At 40.0% G+C, this 18,497-nt stretch overlaps 1 protein-coding gene across 6 annotated transcripts in view; it reads right to left on the bottom strand.

Annotated features, from left to right (window-relative positions):
* The window catches only part of Arhgef28 (Rho guanine nucleotide exchange factor 28), a 300,102-nt gene that overhangs the window by 96,049 nt on the left and 185,556 nt on the right, over positions 1-18,497 (bottom strand). For all 6 annotated transcript variants that reach the window (XM_010635168.3, XM_033761423.1, XM_010635173.3 and 3 more), the window contains one exon: positions 841-962. In XM_010635168.3, coding sequence (XP_010633470.1) covers positions 841-962 — 122 coding nt within the window. The remainder of the gene's footprint in view (positions 1-840; positions 963-18,497) is intronic.

The following is an 18,497-nucleotide window of genomic DNA, read 5'->3' as shown; positions in this document are numbered from 1 at the left end:
AGCAAAAAGATAAAATATCTATTACTTAGTTAATATATCTAGTGCATTTTATATGGGAAGTAGTTTTAAAGTTACTAGATAAGGCAAAATCATGTGTCAAAACTAATTATGAAAATCTATCATAAATTAGATTTCACAGAGATCTTCAGATCTATATTTTCATTTTTAATTTTCAAATATGAAAATTTGAAGAATACTGAGTGAAAAGAACAAAAGCGAAGTAGATTCTGGCACCTTCAAACTCTCTCCCTCCAGTGGGAAGAAAATTCTAAATGGTTCCAACTTCCTCAGAATGGTACCATTCTGGCTTTTTTGTTGCTGTTGTTTTTATTTATTTATTTTTATTCATTAAGTTTATTGGTACATTTTAGGTATACAATACAATGACATGATTCATTGGGAATTTGTACTTTTACATGATATATCTTGGTTCTTGTTTTTTCCTGTATTAATATTAAAGTTTCATAGCCTTAGTATCAGTTAACAGGTGTGTCATAAAGATTAAGTAAGTAATGTATGTGACACAGCATATGAGGCAGGGAACAGGCACCTTCTCGTCACTGTTGGATGTGAATACAAACACTGCCCAATCAAATCATGCAGACAGCTTTCATTGAAAAGCCACAGGCGAGATACTGGTCCTGCGTCTTGGTGCCACTGAAGAGCTTTCGCCCCTTCTGCCATGTCTTGGTAGAGGAACGTGTTTTCTGACAAAAGGACTTAAGTACAAGCTGGTGAGTGCGACTCTACAGCAGGACCCTCTGGGCAGTGCTTGGACTGCACTACAGGCATTTCACACACTCGGGAGTTAGAAAGAGGAGGAGGTCAGCGGTGCCTCACCTGATCTAGCACCATGCAGTTGCCATAGGCTTCTTCACCCCCATTCAGGATGTCAGAGAGCTGGCCTGCAGTGGGGAACACTGGGGGATGTGTGGGCTCCCTGCGAACACCACAGGAGTGACCTAGAAGAAAATGGAAACAAAATAAAAAATAGAAAAAATTTATTTTATAGTTGAGCTTTACCTTCTTAGTCAAGCCCTAAAGAAAACATAATGAAGTGCTTTTTTTTTTTCTTTTCTTTTCTTTTTTTTTGGTACCGGGGATTGAACTCGGGTCCTTGTGCTTGCAAGGCAGACCACTGAACCGCTGAGCTAAATCCCTGGCTCAAGTGCATTTTTAAAGCTGGTATTTTGCTGTCTTCATATTTTTAAGACCTACATACAAGTCTCTTCCACCCCCAAAATTTCTATTGTCTCAGCCTGACGTTGAATAAATAGTTCTAGAGATATTCATATACGCCCACTCAAAGCATGACTTTCCCCATCGTTGGGGATCTTTTTAAAATCAGTTAGGACTTCTCCTTCAATTTCCAACAGATTAAATCGATCTTTATGTTTCTCCATCTGCTACCTGGAAGCACTGGTGATTGTGGCGAATTTCTCACACTATGGTAGCTTCACACTCCGGGGCTCTTCACTACAAGTGCAGACACAGTATGTGCCTAGCATGTCTGGTTCAGCAATGCCTGCAGGACACACACAGTCCTACAGATGGAGGTTTCCTCTGTCTTAATGACACAAATAGCCTGCTTAAAACTGAGTCTCGGAGAGTTGAGATGTTGTTGCATTTGTAGGGAACAAAGAGTTGAAGGCAATAAAACATATTCATTCCAGAAGGCCTTCTTTGCTGTGACTTTGACTCATTTGGTTATTCTCCAGACCTCTCCAGAGTTTCCTCCTCCATAGAAGTGGGTTATTAGTACGCTTTCCTCAGAGAGTAGCTACGGGGAGGAAATGAGTTCAGACATATAAAGCAAGTGACACAGAGTGCAAGATATTCGTCATTTTTGTTATACTATTAAGAGTAATAATTTTTAAGCATGTTCTATCAGAAGTACAAGATTTTAACACTAATCACAGTGTGTTATACTAATAGACTATCAGCGAGCTACAAATGACTGTAGTAGAGTAGATTCAATGTCACTTGCATAGTACCCTCACATTCCAGTAAATTTGTAAAGCAGGTACAAAAGGGACAGTCTTGCCTCTATGCCTTAGAAACAATACATGCCTCACTGCCTCTTACCTGAGGCAAGCCCACAGGAGTGAAACAGAAAATGCAAAAGGAGTAGTGATGTACAACAATTACAAATTCTATTCTGTCACAGAAAGTTCTGGATGATATAAAAGTTTCAAAGATACACAAATTGTACCACCCAAATAGCCCTGGCTGCAGATTCTAAATCTAAATCTACTTCTCCCTAAGGAAGTAAGATTTTATTAAATTTCTTCAGAAAATATATGAAATAAGTGAAAACATTTTTATTCTATGTCCATAAGGTAGTATTTCATTAATTTGTTTTAATAGCAAGATAATATACAAATACTTCACAAGTATAACCTACATGATCAAATTCTATACATTTTCGTTCTAATTACTCAAAAGAAAAGTGAGGTTCCAAAGGCTATAAATCAAGAATCTGAAAAGACACTTTCAATGTGTTCCAAAGTAAGAAAATACTTTCTCATTTGTTATTTTACAGAATGTTTCTAAAACAATCATAAATGAGCCAGCATGAATCCCTGAAGTGTAATTAATCGAGCTTAACTGCTCTCTGGTGTCACATTTTCAGAGACTCTAAAACACCTGACATTTCAGCCATCACATTTAGGAATCTGTTCATGTTCCTCTTTAATCACTGGAAAATTAGGACATTGTTGATAACTACACTCACCTGAGAGCTAACAAGATCTTCAACCAGATAATTGCAAGCAATGGATGGATTTCATTTTTTAAATACAGAATCAAATTAAATACTTCCCCAGATTGTGTGGTGCCAGTGAATGCACACTGCCCAGTAACCCAACAGCCACGTTCTTCATGACCAAAGAACACTGACTGCTTGTCTTAGAAATGAGCAAAACCAGAAAGTCCAGGTGTTTTCATATATACACAGGTGAAAGGCTTGGATTCAACTTTCCTTCCCAAACAAGTCTATCTGCCCTGGGAGGTAGGTGAGAATCTATACAAAGGTCATGTCCAACCAGAAAAATAAACTATACAATGACAGAGTAGGGGTACTTTGTCCAAGTTGGAGAGTAACTTGTCTTCTGCATGATTTGATTAGAGGTTTAAAAACTTATGTAATTGAGTTATCAAGACAGATCCACAATCTCTTAGCTGAAACTCGGAAATCTAGAAAACTGAAAAACTAATTTTTTCATATTTTTGGTTCAAAAGCGTACTTGGACAAAGAGTCAGACCTAAGCTCACATATAGACTGGGTTTTTTTTTACCCCATTTAGAGTGAACATTCATATTTTTGCTGCAGAAATAACACCATGCTTGAGATGGCATTGACCAATGTCTCCTATGACAGTCCTTCCAAACATGGTATAAAGACCATGCTCATAAGATCTGAAAAGGTTGAATTTCAAAACAAATCTGGTCCTAACGATTTCAAAGAAGAAACTGTGTATCTCTAAAAAGTTAGCTATGCCTGGCAGTAGACCAACATTTTCAAGCTTTTGTCTCTCCTCTACCAAATTCACAATTTTCCATAGCTACATGTCACCTATATTATTATGTTCTTTAATACATACTCATCTTTTTCTTTAAATAAATTTATATTTTAAGGAACTATCTTATCCTCACTGTAAACAGCCAAGGTTCCCTGTCAAAAGTAGAAGGGAAAGTTTGAGATATAGCTCAGAGGGAGAGCGCCTGTCTAGCATGACCTGGGTTCAACCTCTAGCAACACACACACACACACACACACACACACACACACACACACACACAAAAGGCAATGAAATTAAATTCTAAATATATTTACTCATCAAAGCTAGGAGTGTGAGAGACCTTCCCTATGTCTGTTATCAAAGAGATTCCAAAGGATTTGAGAAGTGGTAAATATATGAGATACTAAACTGAGACCTTCATCTTTAATCCAGAGAAAGATCAAAAGGAAATATCCACCTTACTACATGATTCAGTGTCATCTAGTGTAAGGCTAGCCATCTCCAAGATGGGCCTGGAGATGCTCTGGAAGCTTAACTTACACTTGGGAAAACCGGCCCAGGCCATGTCATCACCCTGTCATTCAGGACAGGACTCTGCACCACAAGAAGTCTTATGGGGGCGGAGGGGTAACTATATGACAGCATAATGCACTGGTGCCATAGGAGAATCTCAGTCTCCTCTTTAGCTCTGCCATGCATAACCTGCCATGTAGACTTAGCTGGGCCACTTGCTGCAACAATTTAAAAAATGTGAGTATCTCTCTGGGATACCTAGAGCCACTGCTTCTCAAAGGACAACTTAAAAATAAAAGGATCCAGAAGAATGACAACCAGAAAAAAGAAAACCAGACTAACAGGATAGGCACACTTTCACTAACTAGGACACTACCTCCTACAAATAATGCTCTTCAAATCAGCAGAATAAGGCTGACCATGAAAAGGACATGCGACTCTATCAATGCTTTCAAATAAATGCCAGCTATGTATATGCAACTTGTTCCACTGTGCTGCAATTCATTCAAAGAAAAAGCTACACTGGTTGTGCTTTTTCTTTAAAAAGACTGATCTTTCCAAGATTTTCAAGAAAGATGATTTTATTATTTTCATATATAACTACTTTAGTAACAAATTAAGAAAAAAATTATTGATCCATTCCAAATGTCCTTCAGGTCCTTTTGTTCATTGGAACATACAAAAATAATTTGTGATAGAAATACCAGCTTTTTGTTGTTGTTGTTACTGGGGATTGAACTCAGGTCCTTGCGCTTGCAAGGCAGGCGGCGGAACTGCCGAGCTAAATCCCTGGCCCAGCTATTTGTTTTAATTGACTGTTATCATGTAAATAATTTTTCTGTGCAAAAGTTAACTTTATAGTTTCACTGATATTATTATTCTAGTATTTGATAATCTCATATTTCAGAGACATTATAAAAGTTAACACTCAGCTCGCATCCAAGGGCTGCAAACTCTGAATTAGTAAAGGGTGGAAGTTAACAGTAGTGAAGAGCATGGACCCTGCAGCCAGAGTGCCTGGTTCAAGTCTCAAATCCACTATCTGTGTGATCTTGAACAAGTTACTCATCCCATCTGTGCCTCTATTTCCTAACCTGTAAAATAAGGATGATAACATACTTATCTCATGAAACAATGTGGAAATTCTGCTGTCTACTGTTTCACTGTATTTCTCTCCCCAGAAGAGATCCAGAATAGCAAAAGAAATCAGCAACAAGAGCAAAGCAATTAGCATCACAATCCCAGATTTCAAGTAATATTATAAAGCTGTATTAATAAAAACAGCTCAGAATTGGTTTAAAAAATGTAGATCAATGCAACAGCATAAAGCTTGCAGAAATAACTCCAGGCAGATTCAGTTATTTGCTCTTTGACAAAGGGGCCTAAAACATACATTTGAAGAAAGGTAGCATCTTTAATAAATTGTACTGAGAAAACTGCCTATCCACATGCAGAAAACTGAGTCTGGACCTGTATATCTCATCATATACTAAACGAAAATCAAAATAAATAAATAAAAGATTTAAATGTTAAAATAGAAATAATCTATTAGAAGATAAAATAGGTACAACACTTGAAGACATAGGTGTAGGCAAGGACTTTCTGAACAAAACTTCAAGGGCAGAAGAAATAGTATTAAGAATCAACAAATGGGATCATATCAAATTAAAAATTTTCTGCACAGAAAAGGAAACAAATATAGTAAAGAGACCATCTAGAGAAGGGGAAAATAATTTTGCCAGCTATTCCTCAGGCAGAGGACTAATATCAACAATATATAAAGAACACAAAAATTTAGACCTCTCCTCCATGTAAAAGACAAAAATGAGCAACTGAAATGAATAGACACTTCTCAGAAGAAGTAGAGATGGCCAACAAATACATGAAAAAAATAAATTCAACATCACTAGCCATTAGGGAAATGCAACTTAAAACTACACTGAGTTTCCATGTTACTCTGGAAAGAGTGGTCATCATCAAGAAAAAATAATAACAAATGCTGGTGAGGCTGCAGGAGAAAAGGAATCCTTCTACATTGTTGGTGGGAATGCAAACTGATAGAACCACTATGGAAATCAGTATGGAGATTCCTTAAGAAACTAAAACTAGAAATTCCATTCAACCCAGCTATTCCTCTTCTAGGTCTATTCCCCAGAGTTAAAGATACCTCACTACAGTGATGTAAATATATCCATGTTTCCAGCAACAAAATTTGTAATAGCTAAATCTTGAAGGGGCCTATATGTCCATCAACAAATAAATGGATAAAGAAAATTTGGTATATATGTAATGGAGTACTACTCTACCATCAATAAGGATATACTTGAGTCATTTGCAGGAAAATGGATGTGCCTCGAGACCACAATATTACGCGAAATAAATGAGACACACAAGCTTAAATACTGTTACAATTTCTTTTATATAAGAAGCCCAAAATATATGTATGTAAAGAACAAAATAAAAGATAAGAAATAGGGGGACAGATCTTTTGCAAAAGGGAGGGGGACCAAGAGATGCAGGGAGGGAGCAGGGAGAGGAAGGGAAGGGGATGAAAAAAGAATTAAGATGTGTTATGTTCGTGTGCCAACTCCACACAAGAAATGTAAATGTTATGTACTGCAAACATGACTGAATAAAAAATAAAAATTGTGTAAATAAACACATACAAAAATTAAAATAACCCAAGACAACTGGAATGTACCACACATTCCTCTTCTTTTACAGAAGGCATTTAAAATGTTGCAACTTTTATTTCGGACCAAACTCATGTTAAAAAACAAAATTGGCAAAGTCCTTTCTAGACAAAGTAACTGAGAAACATAAACTATGAAGACAAAGACAGGCTGCCCCACTGCCCATAGGATTTATCTCCAGGGACTCTGGGGAGCCCTGGTGAAATGAGAGGGATTCTAACCACAGGACAAAGGATAAAGTCAGACAACCAGTGCCAAAGTCTCTCAGGAAAGTGGGGTGGATTTCATGATAAGATGTCCTGGCATGATGACGCAGTGCCCCAGGCCAGCCACTCCCTGCAGGGAACCAGGGAATCCCCAGCTCTCACATGATTCTCCCGGCTTTGTAACATGGTCTTGGTAACCTGCCCCGGGCTCCCCAAAGCAGAAATCTTCACCCGCACTTCCTTGCAATTGAGGGACATGAGAGATGTTCTGACTGATTTCAGCCATAGGGAGCTGGAAGCATCACCCCAAATCTCATAGGAGGCAGTGAACTGTACAGACCAGCCTGGGACCTCTGCGACCTGATTCCTAATGAAATTCAACCCTCCCTCAAGTGGGTGCAGGCCTGGCACAAAAGGAAAACATGGCCTGCTTGAAGGGTTACATAACAATCAGAACCCAGACATAAACAAAGCTGCTGCTGGCCTGGCCCAGCCCACTCCAGGCACCAAACTTTCAGGCCTGAGAAGCTCAGGTAAGAACTATCAGCCTGGAAACCTCTTCTTAACCATGGCAGGGCAGAAGGGTTCCATTCACTCACTCATTCATTCATTCATTCACTTGTTCATTCATTGTTTTAAGTCTAGAACTGTGATATTATACATATATATATTATATACAGACTAATGTATATATTATACGAACTTTTATATTATATATATATTAACTTATTTGATCCCCCAAACAACCCTTTGGAGCTGTACTGTTTATTGCTTCCATTGGACAGATGAGGATGCAACTAGGGAGGCACTGAAGTCACTTTCCAAGGTCACACAGCCTACAAACTGGCAACTACACAGGCACCCTGCTAAGTGGTTCCGAGCACTTTGCTTAATAATTGGGGTTAGTGTCTTATTTTGAAACAAAGAAAATGGTATTTGAGCAATGCCTGGTATTTTCCCATTAAGATGGTTCATTAATGTGTTACAGCATGACTTGTACCTAGCTGTTTGCCTACTTCCTGGTGACTTGCTGCCAGGATATGACAGCACAAGTCTTGCTGAGAAAACATTCATAAAACAGCAAACATATGATTTATTTTAGTTTAATAATATAACATTTAAATGGAAAGATAAATTAAGATGCCAACTGATATCTCTATATCATAATAGTACATACCTGGTCTTTATGTTCAACTTTTTACTATCTGTACTTTCTAGACCTTTTAGAGTAACCATTTTACTTCTAAAATAAGCAAGAGGAAAAAGTTACATTTTGAAAATGTGTCTCCTATGCAAAAGAACAGTGTGTCATTTCATGCAAAATAGGATAACAAGTAAGTTGACAGCATCAGATAATGTATGTGCAAATGTATTAACTGGAAATGTTTTCCCCAAGAGTACACAGTGTTGTTTTTTAATCACCTGCCAACCATATTATCCATAATCACATGAAGTATTATCATATTCATTTTGAAGACAAAAAAGTTGAATAGGGATGGGGTGTGTAGCTCAGTGGTAGGGCACTTCCCCAACATGCACAAGAACCTGTACCTGATCCCTATCACCAAGGAAGGGAGGAAGGGAGAAAATAAGTTGAGGACCAGGAAGAGGGCTTTTATCCTAACCAGGATGTTAAGAGAGTGAGCCAGGATGTAATCCCAGTGTTGCCAGGACCAAACACCATCTCTGTCACTGCAGCAGAGTTTTCCAGATTCCTTGATGTAAAGGGACCTGTGCCAATATCTGAAAAGTACAAAAAGCCCTTTCCATAAGTGGTCTTAGTGTGACCCAGAAGGAAAAAAGCTCCCTATCACAAAGACAGTGAACATTTCCAGAGGCAAACTGTCATTTATTCTTTGTGATATGAGTCTTGCCCTAAAAAATTTTCTGACCTCATTCTACTGAGTTGGACCTGAGTTTACAAAGAGAATCATCCAAATTATAAACTTATCCTCAACCCAGAATTGCCTGTGGGACACATATAAGTAAGTTACTCTGTAGATTTTGCTTGGGAAGAATCAGGAACCTCTCTCCACAACCTAAAGTCTCTAACCTCCATCCAAATACTCAGGGCACCCTCAGCCCTTCCTCACTCTCCTGGGATCCTGTGGTGGGTGGTGATCCCTGGGATCTGGTCAGGCCTCTCAGACCAGTTCTGTCACTAACAAAGCAAGTGATGAGAAGTGAGAGCCTTTTCTCCAGCCCCTGGTTCTCTAAAATCAGATTCTTTAAAAGTTGTGTTCTGCTGTTTTTGAAAGATACCATTGTAAGTTACTGAAGAAGAAAGTAAGCCTTTTACTTTATAATACACAGAGGCATAGAGGGAAGTAGGGGAGAAACAGGGTCTTCCGAGGGCAATAACAAAAATCTCCCCCAATCTTTCCAAGCCTTCCTTTCCAATTAAAGCAGCACAAAGTAGAGTTGAAGGGCACATGTTTACATTTGAGCAAGGACTGTCAAGTGTGTGAACAACTCATTTTTGCCCTTGCTTTCCCTGAGCAATCAAGTAGATATCAGTCATGTGTGTGGTGTGTGGACTTTGGTGTGATTAAATCAACAATTCCTTTCTTTCTTGATGCAATTCTCCAAAGCCTAAGGCAAATTACTCTATATAAAGGAAAAATTGGCCAAGTGATGGGAAAAAAATCAAGGACACCATAAAAACACTAGGATAGAATCAAAAGACCTCAAATAGAAAGTGGCAGGACTTGGTCAAGACTACCTCCAGTCACTCTAAAAATATAAACAAACTGATGAGGAAGATGCCCCTGTCACAAGGAACCTGATGAATAATTCAAATCCTACATGCTCTATGGACAGACACTGACACTAAAAATGACTGTGTTCATTTCAAAAATCATAAACTTGCATTAAATAGTGCTTATCTCTAGAGCCATAAGTGTCCTTGCCCCCATCCAAATATCCTCAGTGTTCCACTACAAAGAAACATGCTAGCAAAATACAGCCATCCTAATTCCATTCCTTTCTTTCTTCCTATTTCACATTAAGTATTATAACTTTTAGTCCTTATTTACACTTCCAGTTTCTCACACTAGAGAAATTATTCGGTATTTACACATATATGTCCTATTTATTTCACTTAAGAGTATCGATTAATATGAGAAAAAAATTGAAAACAAAGTCTTTGTGAATAGGGAGAGGTGGAGGGGTTGAAGGGAGGGCAGGGCAATGGGGAAAAATAAGACCCAAGATGGATAATGTAAAGGTGCAGATTTCCAGTGATGAATGTCATTATATTGTATACCTTCCCTATTTTTAATGTTCATACAGAGATTTCTTTAACTGAAATACCAAATAGTTTCTTTGGTGTGAAAACTATAATAGTACACAGGATGCTAATGAGATAATTAATAATGTGAAATAGGAAGTAAAGGGCTAAAGGTGTAGGGAAAGTGGGAAGGGTGGGGGAAAGGTAATAAGGGAGAGGAAAAAAATATGAGAAACTGAAAAAATGGAAATAAAGTGTTTGTAAATGGGGAGGGGAGGGGGGGTGAAGGGAGGGCAGGGACAAGGGGAAAAAATGAGAATCAAGACCTATTATGCAAAGGTACAGAATCCCAATGATGAATGTAACTGTACTGTATACCTAAATTGTACCAATAAACTCAATTAAAAAAAAAAAAAGAAAACCCCCCCAAAAATAGAGTCATCCATGGAAATGTACATTCCTTCACTATTTTTTTTGTGTGTGTCCACAACAAGAACACTTTGAGTGAATGAATGAGTGGTGAAAGCCACATATAGTCTGGCATTCCTCCAAACTGTTCTGAGTTTCTTCTGGTTGAGAAACTACTGAACTCATGAATCCTGTTTCTTTACTCTGAGTGGCTCTGTGAGGTAGGCAAGAAAGACAGCTGGATATAAGATTTGCTACAAAGTCCTAATCAAGGCTTTCCACTGTCAAGGATGATAGGGATGAAGGGATGATCTCCCTGCCAAGAGGTTTCCTTCCAAGTGGGGAACAGCATGAGAGAGTTTGGGGCCTCACTCAGAAGAGAAGAGCTCTCCTTGTCTCCACCTGGTGCTCTGAAGATCACCTTGCAGGCTAACCCCTCCCACCGTGAGCACCACCAAGCACATGGGGTGAGAGAACGAGGGCAGGCAGCAGGACCAAGATCTGCCTCTTTGTACTCCTCTCAGTTGCCTAAGTGGTAAGAACAGAATTCTCAAAGCTCCAAAAGCTTCCAAGAGGATAAGAAATGGCTGAGCTGAATACCCACTGCCCACCATGAAGTCCACCATGGTACAAAGGAACAGACCCTATGCCTGATATTTCTGGGGGAAGTGTGTGGGCCAATGGCCAGGGACAGAGGTTCAAATGATCTACAGTGTGAGAGCCAAAGTGACTCCGAGTCAGGGCAAGTCCAGAAAGAGAATTACGAGATCCTTACCAATACCAAGGAGAAGGTTCCAGCTGCAGACTTTGATCACAGATGAAGAACAACAAGCAAAATAAGCCATTGTGCCTCAGGAAAGACCCCTGGCTAATCAATCCACAGCATGGAGACACCCAGAAGACCCAGAAGGCACTGCGTGGGTTCAAGAACCAGGACCCTCTCAGCACCAACTACCCTCTGGTCTCAGCAAGAAAGCACTTTCAATCTCAGCTTCGCAAGGAATAGGAGAGAGTTGGCAGAATCAGAGATTCTGAGTATTTTACTTAAAGATGCTGAGCAGTTAACAAAAATGATTATGCTACTTCATTTGCTCTTTCTCTTCCCCTATCCCATTGCCTACAGGGTAAGACTTCACGAAGATAAGACTGATTTTTGACAGAGAATATCTGGGTCAACTCACACCACATTTTCAATATTCATTGCCTGCTTCTATCACCAATTAGTAGAAGGTCCTTTTGCTCTATGCAGATGGAACTCTCAAGACAAAAAACAGCTCTGCTAATGCTCCTGGCTTGAGGGCCAGGGGCCCTCAGCGCTTAGTATTACAATTCTAGGCTCTCACCCTCCTCTGTCAGGTCCACAGCAGCCATGGCTAACCCTTGCAGCTACTGAGTTAGCATCTTCCACTGGTCTTTGCTGAGCTTCATTAGCAGCTGCTTCTGGCTGTTGCTGCCAGTTAACACCCGTTGCTGACCCCGGTCACTGCTGTTGATCTCAGCTGCTGCCAAATGTTTAAGGATGCTGATGGCTGTCATTAGCCTCTGGAGTTCTTTGGGATAGCAACCCCTGGTGTTTATAGCTCTCTTCAAAGTGACTCATTCTGCCCACTTTAAATAGGATAAAAATCCTGAGTAGATTTACAGGGCCAATGGAACAAGTATTTATTTGGAGAAGACCTGTGCTGTAACACAGGGAAGATGAGTGTGTCAGAACATCTGCTGTTTATATAGAGGAGCAAGAGTCTTGTGACTGGTTCAAATGTGAGCTTGTTGATTGGTCTAAATTCCAGCCTGCTAATGGGCCCAACCTCAAGCCTGTTGATTCAAGGATACTGAATTCAATTCTGCTACATGGTTCAAATTTAAGTCTGCTGTGGTCATGACAGACCTTCTGGCCTACAGGACAGCAACAACTGTAGCTGTCAATCAGTACACACTCCTGGCTGTCAGAAGACAAAGGGAAGAGTTGACAGCTTCTGATTTGTCTGTCTTGCTTTTAGTGATTCAGGCACCAGAGACATTTCAAAAGGTCAGCCATCCTCCACTTTCAAGGAATTCAGTGTCTGAAGGTATAAAAAGATATTAAATAATAGCTGAGATACAGAACGGGAAAGGCTATCATAAAGCATACACCAGGCAAAGGGCATAAAATACATGATGCTTAAATTGATGGGAATTCAGGGAAGATTATCAGGGTGAAGGCCCCTCAAATGGTACCCTTGAAGGACTTTAAAGGACCACTTGAACATTTTTAATTGCAGTTTGGACAAATGCTCATCTGAATTTGCTAAAACAAAAATAAGAGGAGGGTAGGAGTTTAATGAAGACACATGAGAACAGCTCACAGAACTAAAGGCTGTAATGTCCAATGCTTGAGAAGTAGGGACCTCAGCAACAATAGAGGCCAGAGACTAGAACAAGGGCCTGGTACCCTATCGCCCTTCTTGATAGCATTTCTTCCAACTACAGACTGATTTCTCCCAGCTAACAGCTTCTACTTCTAGCCTTCTAACACTGCTACACAAAGAGAAAGACATTTCTCTCCAATCTCCAATTTGAAACTCCCAAGGAAGGACTCTGATTCTATTTGGGTCACACACCCAGCCTAGCCAAACACTGTGACCAAGCAAATGTGCTGGGTGGGATGCCCATCCACTGTACTCAGGAAGGCAAAGTCACAAGAGATGGTGGCTGCATCATTTAGACCTGCAGCCAGAGCACGTGACAAGCAACCCCCTAAAGAAAAAGTGAGTGCCCTTCAGCAAAGGGAAGAAGTATGTTTGGCTGATCAAACTCACCTTCCAGACTAAGTCAATATTTGGCATCACATCGCATTTCCATTTTCTGTGAGTCACCAGCCTATTTCTCATCACTTCGATACACTCCACGCATGCCTGACTCCACCCATTAGCTCAGAAGGCCCACCCTACCTGTTCACCCAGGGTATTACAATGACTTCCTTTTCATAGTGGCTTCCATCTTGAATTGGTCTCTTTACCTCAAAATTTAATAGTCATTTGCCCTAATCATTCCTATGGGACTTAGTTGCTTTCTACCTTTTTAAATTAATGAGTCTGAATAAGCAACCATTGGTAGTTCCCCTAAACCAGAAGTAGTGGGGCAGAGTCCCCTGAACATGGGGAAGATAAATTCTAATTTTGTCTCTTGTCCTCCTACCGAGATTCATGGAGAATGATACCGTGTCCAAGAATTTGAGCTATCCAGAAATAAAGAGGAAAAAAAATCACTTTCAAGAATTTGGCAACACTTCTCAGCCTTTTGGCTAAGATCAAGTGAAGAATTTGGCTAAGTATTTGCTTCACTAAAGAGAGCTATAGGAGGCCTGTAGCCTTGTTATCTAGCAAAGGTATTGAAATGGGTCTCTGCTGACAGAGGAGGGCCTCTAGGCACAGAATGAAATTGAAACTATGCTATTTGAGATTGAACGTTCTCTTCACTGAGAGCCAAAGAAATCTTCGCATTTAGGAAAATGTTTCTCTTCCTTAAATAAAGATCTCTGTCATGACTTATTTCTCCTATGATATCAGGTGCCCTCTAGGGAATTTCTGAATTGAATACACAGCTGCCCAAGCACACACACACACACACACACACACACACACACACACACACATACACAATCTGTGTGCATGTGTATTTTCAATGAATCTTCATGGAAGGGAGGAAAGAAAAGAGGAAGAAAAGAAGTAAGCCATGAGAAAAAACTAATTTATCCTTAAAAATTATTATTAAAGTTTCTGAAACGTCATCATACCCCTAAATACTGGTCAAGGGCTATTTTTTCAGATTAGGTACCTACCCTCCAAATATTAAATGAGCTTAATTTTTTAAAAAGCCAAAACAAGCAAGATGTGATAGAAAATGTCCATAGTCCCAGCACTCAGGAAGCTGAAGCAGGAGGTTGCTTGAGCCACTCAGGAGTTAGAAAACAGGTTGGGTGACGAGGCCAGACCCTGTCTCACAAGAAAAGCCAACACAGAGGTCCCACAATCCTCATCTCCACTCCCAGCACTCTCAGTCTTTCTAATTGCATCTTTTTTTTGTTTGGAACAAAACTATGGAATTTCGAGGACACACTGAAAGAATTCAGACCCCAAACTTTTCTCAATTTGTTCTGTCTCTACGCATCTGCCAGCTGTTCCCAGCCCCGAATCGGTGATGTATGAAAGTACCACATCTGTGTATAAAGGAGGCACAAAAGCCTCAAAACAGCCCTCTTATCTTGCTCCCCTAGAGTTTCCTCTGCAATCTCTCTTCCTATTCAAAAATTCACAAAGGAGAGGGAGAGTCTAAGATGAGACACAATGGTACCTTTTGACCCCAACTCATTGAAGTTCACCATTATTTACCTCTACAAGAGGTAGTGTAACATATGGAAAAGAACAAAACCTCTCAAGTCTTATGTCCTACTTCTAGACTTGGTTCTGTTAGCTACCTGATATGATACCGAGCAAATCATTTCTCCTCTTTGATCAGAGTTCCCAACTAATAAGTGAAGATAACAAAAACATCAAACATGCATTTCTTATCCAAAGTTACACATATGGAAAACAGTTTATTCCTATGTCATTCTTTCATTCATTCTCTTTCTTTATTCTGTTTCTGGAAATAAAACAAATTTCTTGAAAATAACTAAAACATTCTGCATTAGTACATTTTCTGTTGCTATCACAAAAAAACCTGAGGATATGTAACTTATAAAGAAAAAAGATTTATTTAACTTACAGTTTTGGAGGCTCAAAGTCCAAACAACATGACACAGGCTCTGGTAAGGGCACTCTGGCTGCACCACACCAAAGCAATGACAGCATGTGTGTGAGGAGAAACTTCAGATGAGGAAGGAAGCCAGAGAGCAGAGAGGGGCCAGTCTTCCTCTTTCATAACTTTCTCTTGAGAACTAACCAGAGTTTCAAGGAAATACCTTAGTCCTTCCCAAGGGCAGTGTCTCCAATGACCTGATGATTTCCAACTAGCTTCTACCTCTTAAAGACCCAAGCACCATTTAACATCACCAGTAGGGACCAAATTTCCAACCCAAGAACCCTTGGGGAACACACATAAACCAAATTCACAGTACTCTAAACTTCAGTATCTTCTTCTAGAAAGCAAAGAAAATATCTGTACTACAAAGTTATTTTGAAAATCAGATACAATATATGTTAAGTACCAGCTATAACTTAGTAAACAGTACTTACTAGGATTTAATAAAGTCACACATAATATTAGTTATTTTTACTATGGCTACAGAAAAATTAATGCCACCTAAGCTTTCCAAGGCTTTCAAGTGTTCTGATCTATACAGCCTCTTTGGGCAACTATAGATTGGTTTTGCACCAACAAAAGGTAAAAGAAAGAGGGAAGTACTTCACACTTCACACTTTAGAGAGATCTATGAGATGAGACAGAGTAGGAGAAAATGAGAGAAGTTGTAAAAGTAGATGATAGGCATGACAGCATTTCTTGGGACCTGTATTGGCTTGTGTTTAGATGACCCCCACCCCCCGCCAAAGCCTCAGGTAGTCATAGGTGGGGGGCTTTTTCAGAGGTGGTTGGATCTACAGTATGTGATTGATCCATGTTACAATGCTGGGATCAAGTGCATTAGGATCAAGTGCATTAAGATTGAGTGTGAGTGCTACCTGCCCTAAGTGGCCTGGATAAGATACAAGGGATAAAAATAGCTGTGGACTGAAATTCCTACAATCTGTGAGCTAAATAACCTTTTTCCCTTACCTTGTGGGTGTTGGGTATTTTGTCTCAGCAACAAGAAGAGTAACTAAAACAGAATTTGGTACCAGAGAAATGGGGTTGTTCCTGTGACTGTACCTGACCATGTGGTTCAGGAGCCTTTGAGAATGGCTTTAGGAAGAGTTTGGAAAGGTTAGGAGATGCCTGCTGAAAAAGTAGAGCTGAAATGCCTTAGGCGGTACTTGAAGGAAAATTCTGGTCAGAGGTCGGAAGACCAGGAGGCTGATAGAAATTCTGCTGGTATAACAGGCTCAGGAGGTTTCTGCTGGGAAGAAGGACTGCACTGGTTGTTGGACTCTAGACAATGTGTGTTCTACCTTGGAAGAAAATTTGTATGCATTTGGCTTATGTCCAGACATTTGCCTGAGACTGAGATTAAGAATGGTGGATTAACTAATCTTCTAGAAAAAATTGCAAGACAGCCTAATGTTGAGGTGAGTGGCATGGCTACTGTTGGGGACTTTTAGCCAGATTTATGTTAAGAATCAAGAGCAAAGGGCCCAACAGAATGACTCAAAATATTGTGAGTTTGGCCAGAAAGGAAGCTCCAGTAAAATCGCAGCCTGCAAAGATGGAACAGAGTAGAAATTGGTGAAAAGACTAGCAAGAAAAAGCCAAGTATTTCAGAAGACAACAGAAAAGATAGCCTGAGAGCATTACAAGAACCAACAAGACCCCAGGCTTTGAGGCCTCAGAATTGCTAAAGTGAAAGACTTCCCTTTGAGAAGACAGTCCCAAAACACCATGGTCCAGAATGGTAGCAGCCTAGGTAAGCTATTCTTCAGGATTTGATTCATAGACACTATACCCCTACAGCTAAGAGAAGGAAGCCTTCTCCAGCTGGCAGCAGACCTTGGCATCGTCCATGTGGTGCTGGTTTTAGATGCATACAGAATGCAAGAGTTGTGGGGTCAGGAAGGCTTCCTCTCAGATTTCAGAAGAAGGAGGTCAGGCAGTGAGTCCCTGAGAGGGCAGTGTGTGAAGCTGTGAGTGTGAAGCCAAAGGTGCAGTAGAGACCCCAGAAGGTTGGAAAAGCCTGGAACATGGAACATCCAAGGAAAGCTACAAGGACTGAGAAAAGCCAGCCAAAGAAAGCCATGGGAATTACAACCATTAAAAGTGCCATAATGGTGGAGCCACTCAAACCCTTTGGAATTCACAACTTGCCACAGATTGCTGGGGATTCTGGAAGTGCAAGTGTGAGATTGAATGTGTGATTTTGGACTTGCTTTGGTTCCACTTTTAAGTGTTCCCCTATTTGTACCTTTTGGAATGGAAATGTCTAGCTTGTGCCATTGAGTGCTGGAAGAATTAAACTTTTTTTTTTTTTGTTAGTACAGGGGCTCCCTACTAAGAGTTAGCCTTAATTCTCAAAGGAGACTTTGGACTTGGACTTTGCAGTGTGCTGAAACTGTTAGGACTTTGGCAACTCTTAGAGATGGACTGAATGCTTTTTGCATAAAGAGATGTGCATGAGTCTTTGTGGTGCCAGGGGCAGAACATGAAGGCTTGTGGTTGGATATCCCCTCAAAGCCTCTTCTGGTCATAGGTGGGGATTTTTCAGAAGTGGCTGGATCTAGAGTATGTGATTGATTCATGCTGCAATGCTAGGATCGAGGGCATTACGATTAAAGGTGTGTCACTCACCTTAAGTAGCCTGGATAAGATATAAGGGATAGAAAGAGCTGTAGTTGGTTCCTTGTTCCTTTCCTACCTTCTGCTTGCCATGAACTATTTCTCCTTTCTGATGCCTGTCTGCCATGCCACTCTGCCTTGGAGTCAGCTGATTATGGACTGAAATTCCTACAATCTGTGAGCTAAATAAACCTTTCTCCCTTTACTTGTGGGTGTTGAGTATTTTGTCTGAGTAACAAGAAAAGTAACTAATACAGGGCCTGATGAATTACACTAAAGTATGCATTTTAAAGATTAGATGATAATCCTGGGAGCCTTAGGTGAGGTTTGATCCCTATATATATATATTTTTTTTTTGGTACCGGGGATTGAACTCGGGTCCTTGCGCTTGCAAGGCAGGCCACCGAACCGGTAAGCTAAATCCCTGGCCCGATCCCTGTATTTTTAAATATCTGATTAATAAATATTAAATTTCTCTGTTGAATCTCCTACAGGAAAAAAAAAAAAAAAAAAAAAAAAAAAA

Source organism: Fukomys damarensis, unplaced genomic scaffold (genome assembly GCF_012274545.1).
Source record: "Fukomys damarensis isolate Sample0158 unplaced genomic scaffold, DMR_v1.0_HiC HiC_scaffold_1, whole genome shotgun sequence".
In the NCBI taxonomy this organism is placed as follows: domain Eukaryota; kingdom Metazoa; phylum Chordata; class Mammalia; order Rodentia; family Bathyergidae; genus Fukomys; species Fukomys damarensis.
Note: the sequence above shows the minus strand (reverse complement) of the source record. Positions and strands in the feature narration are given on the sequence as shown.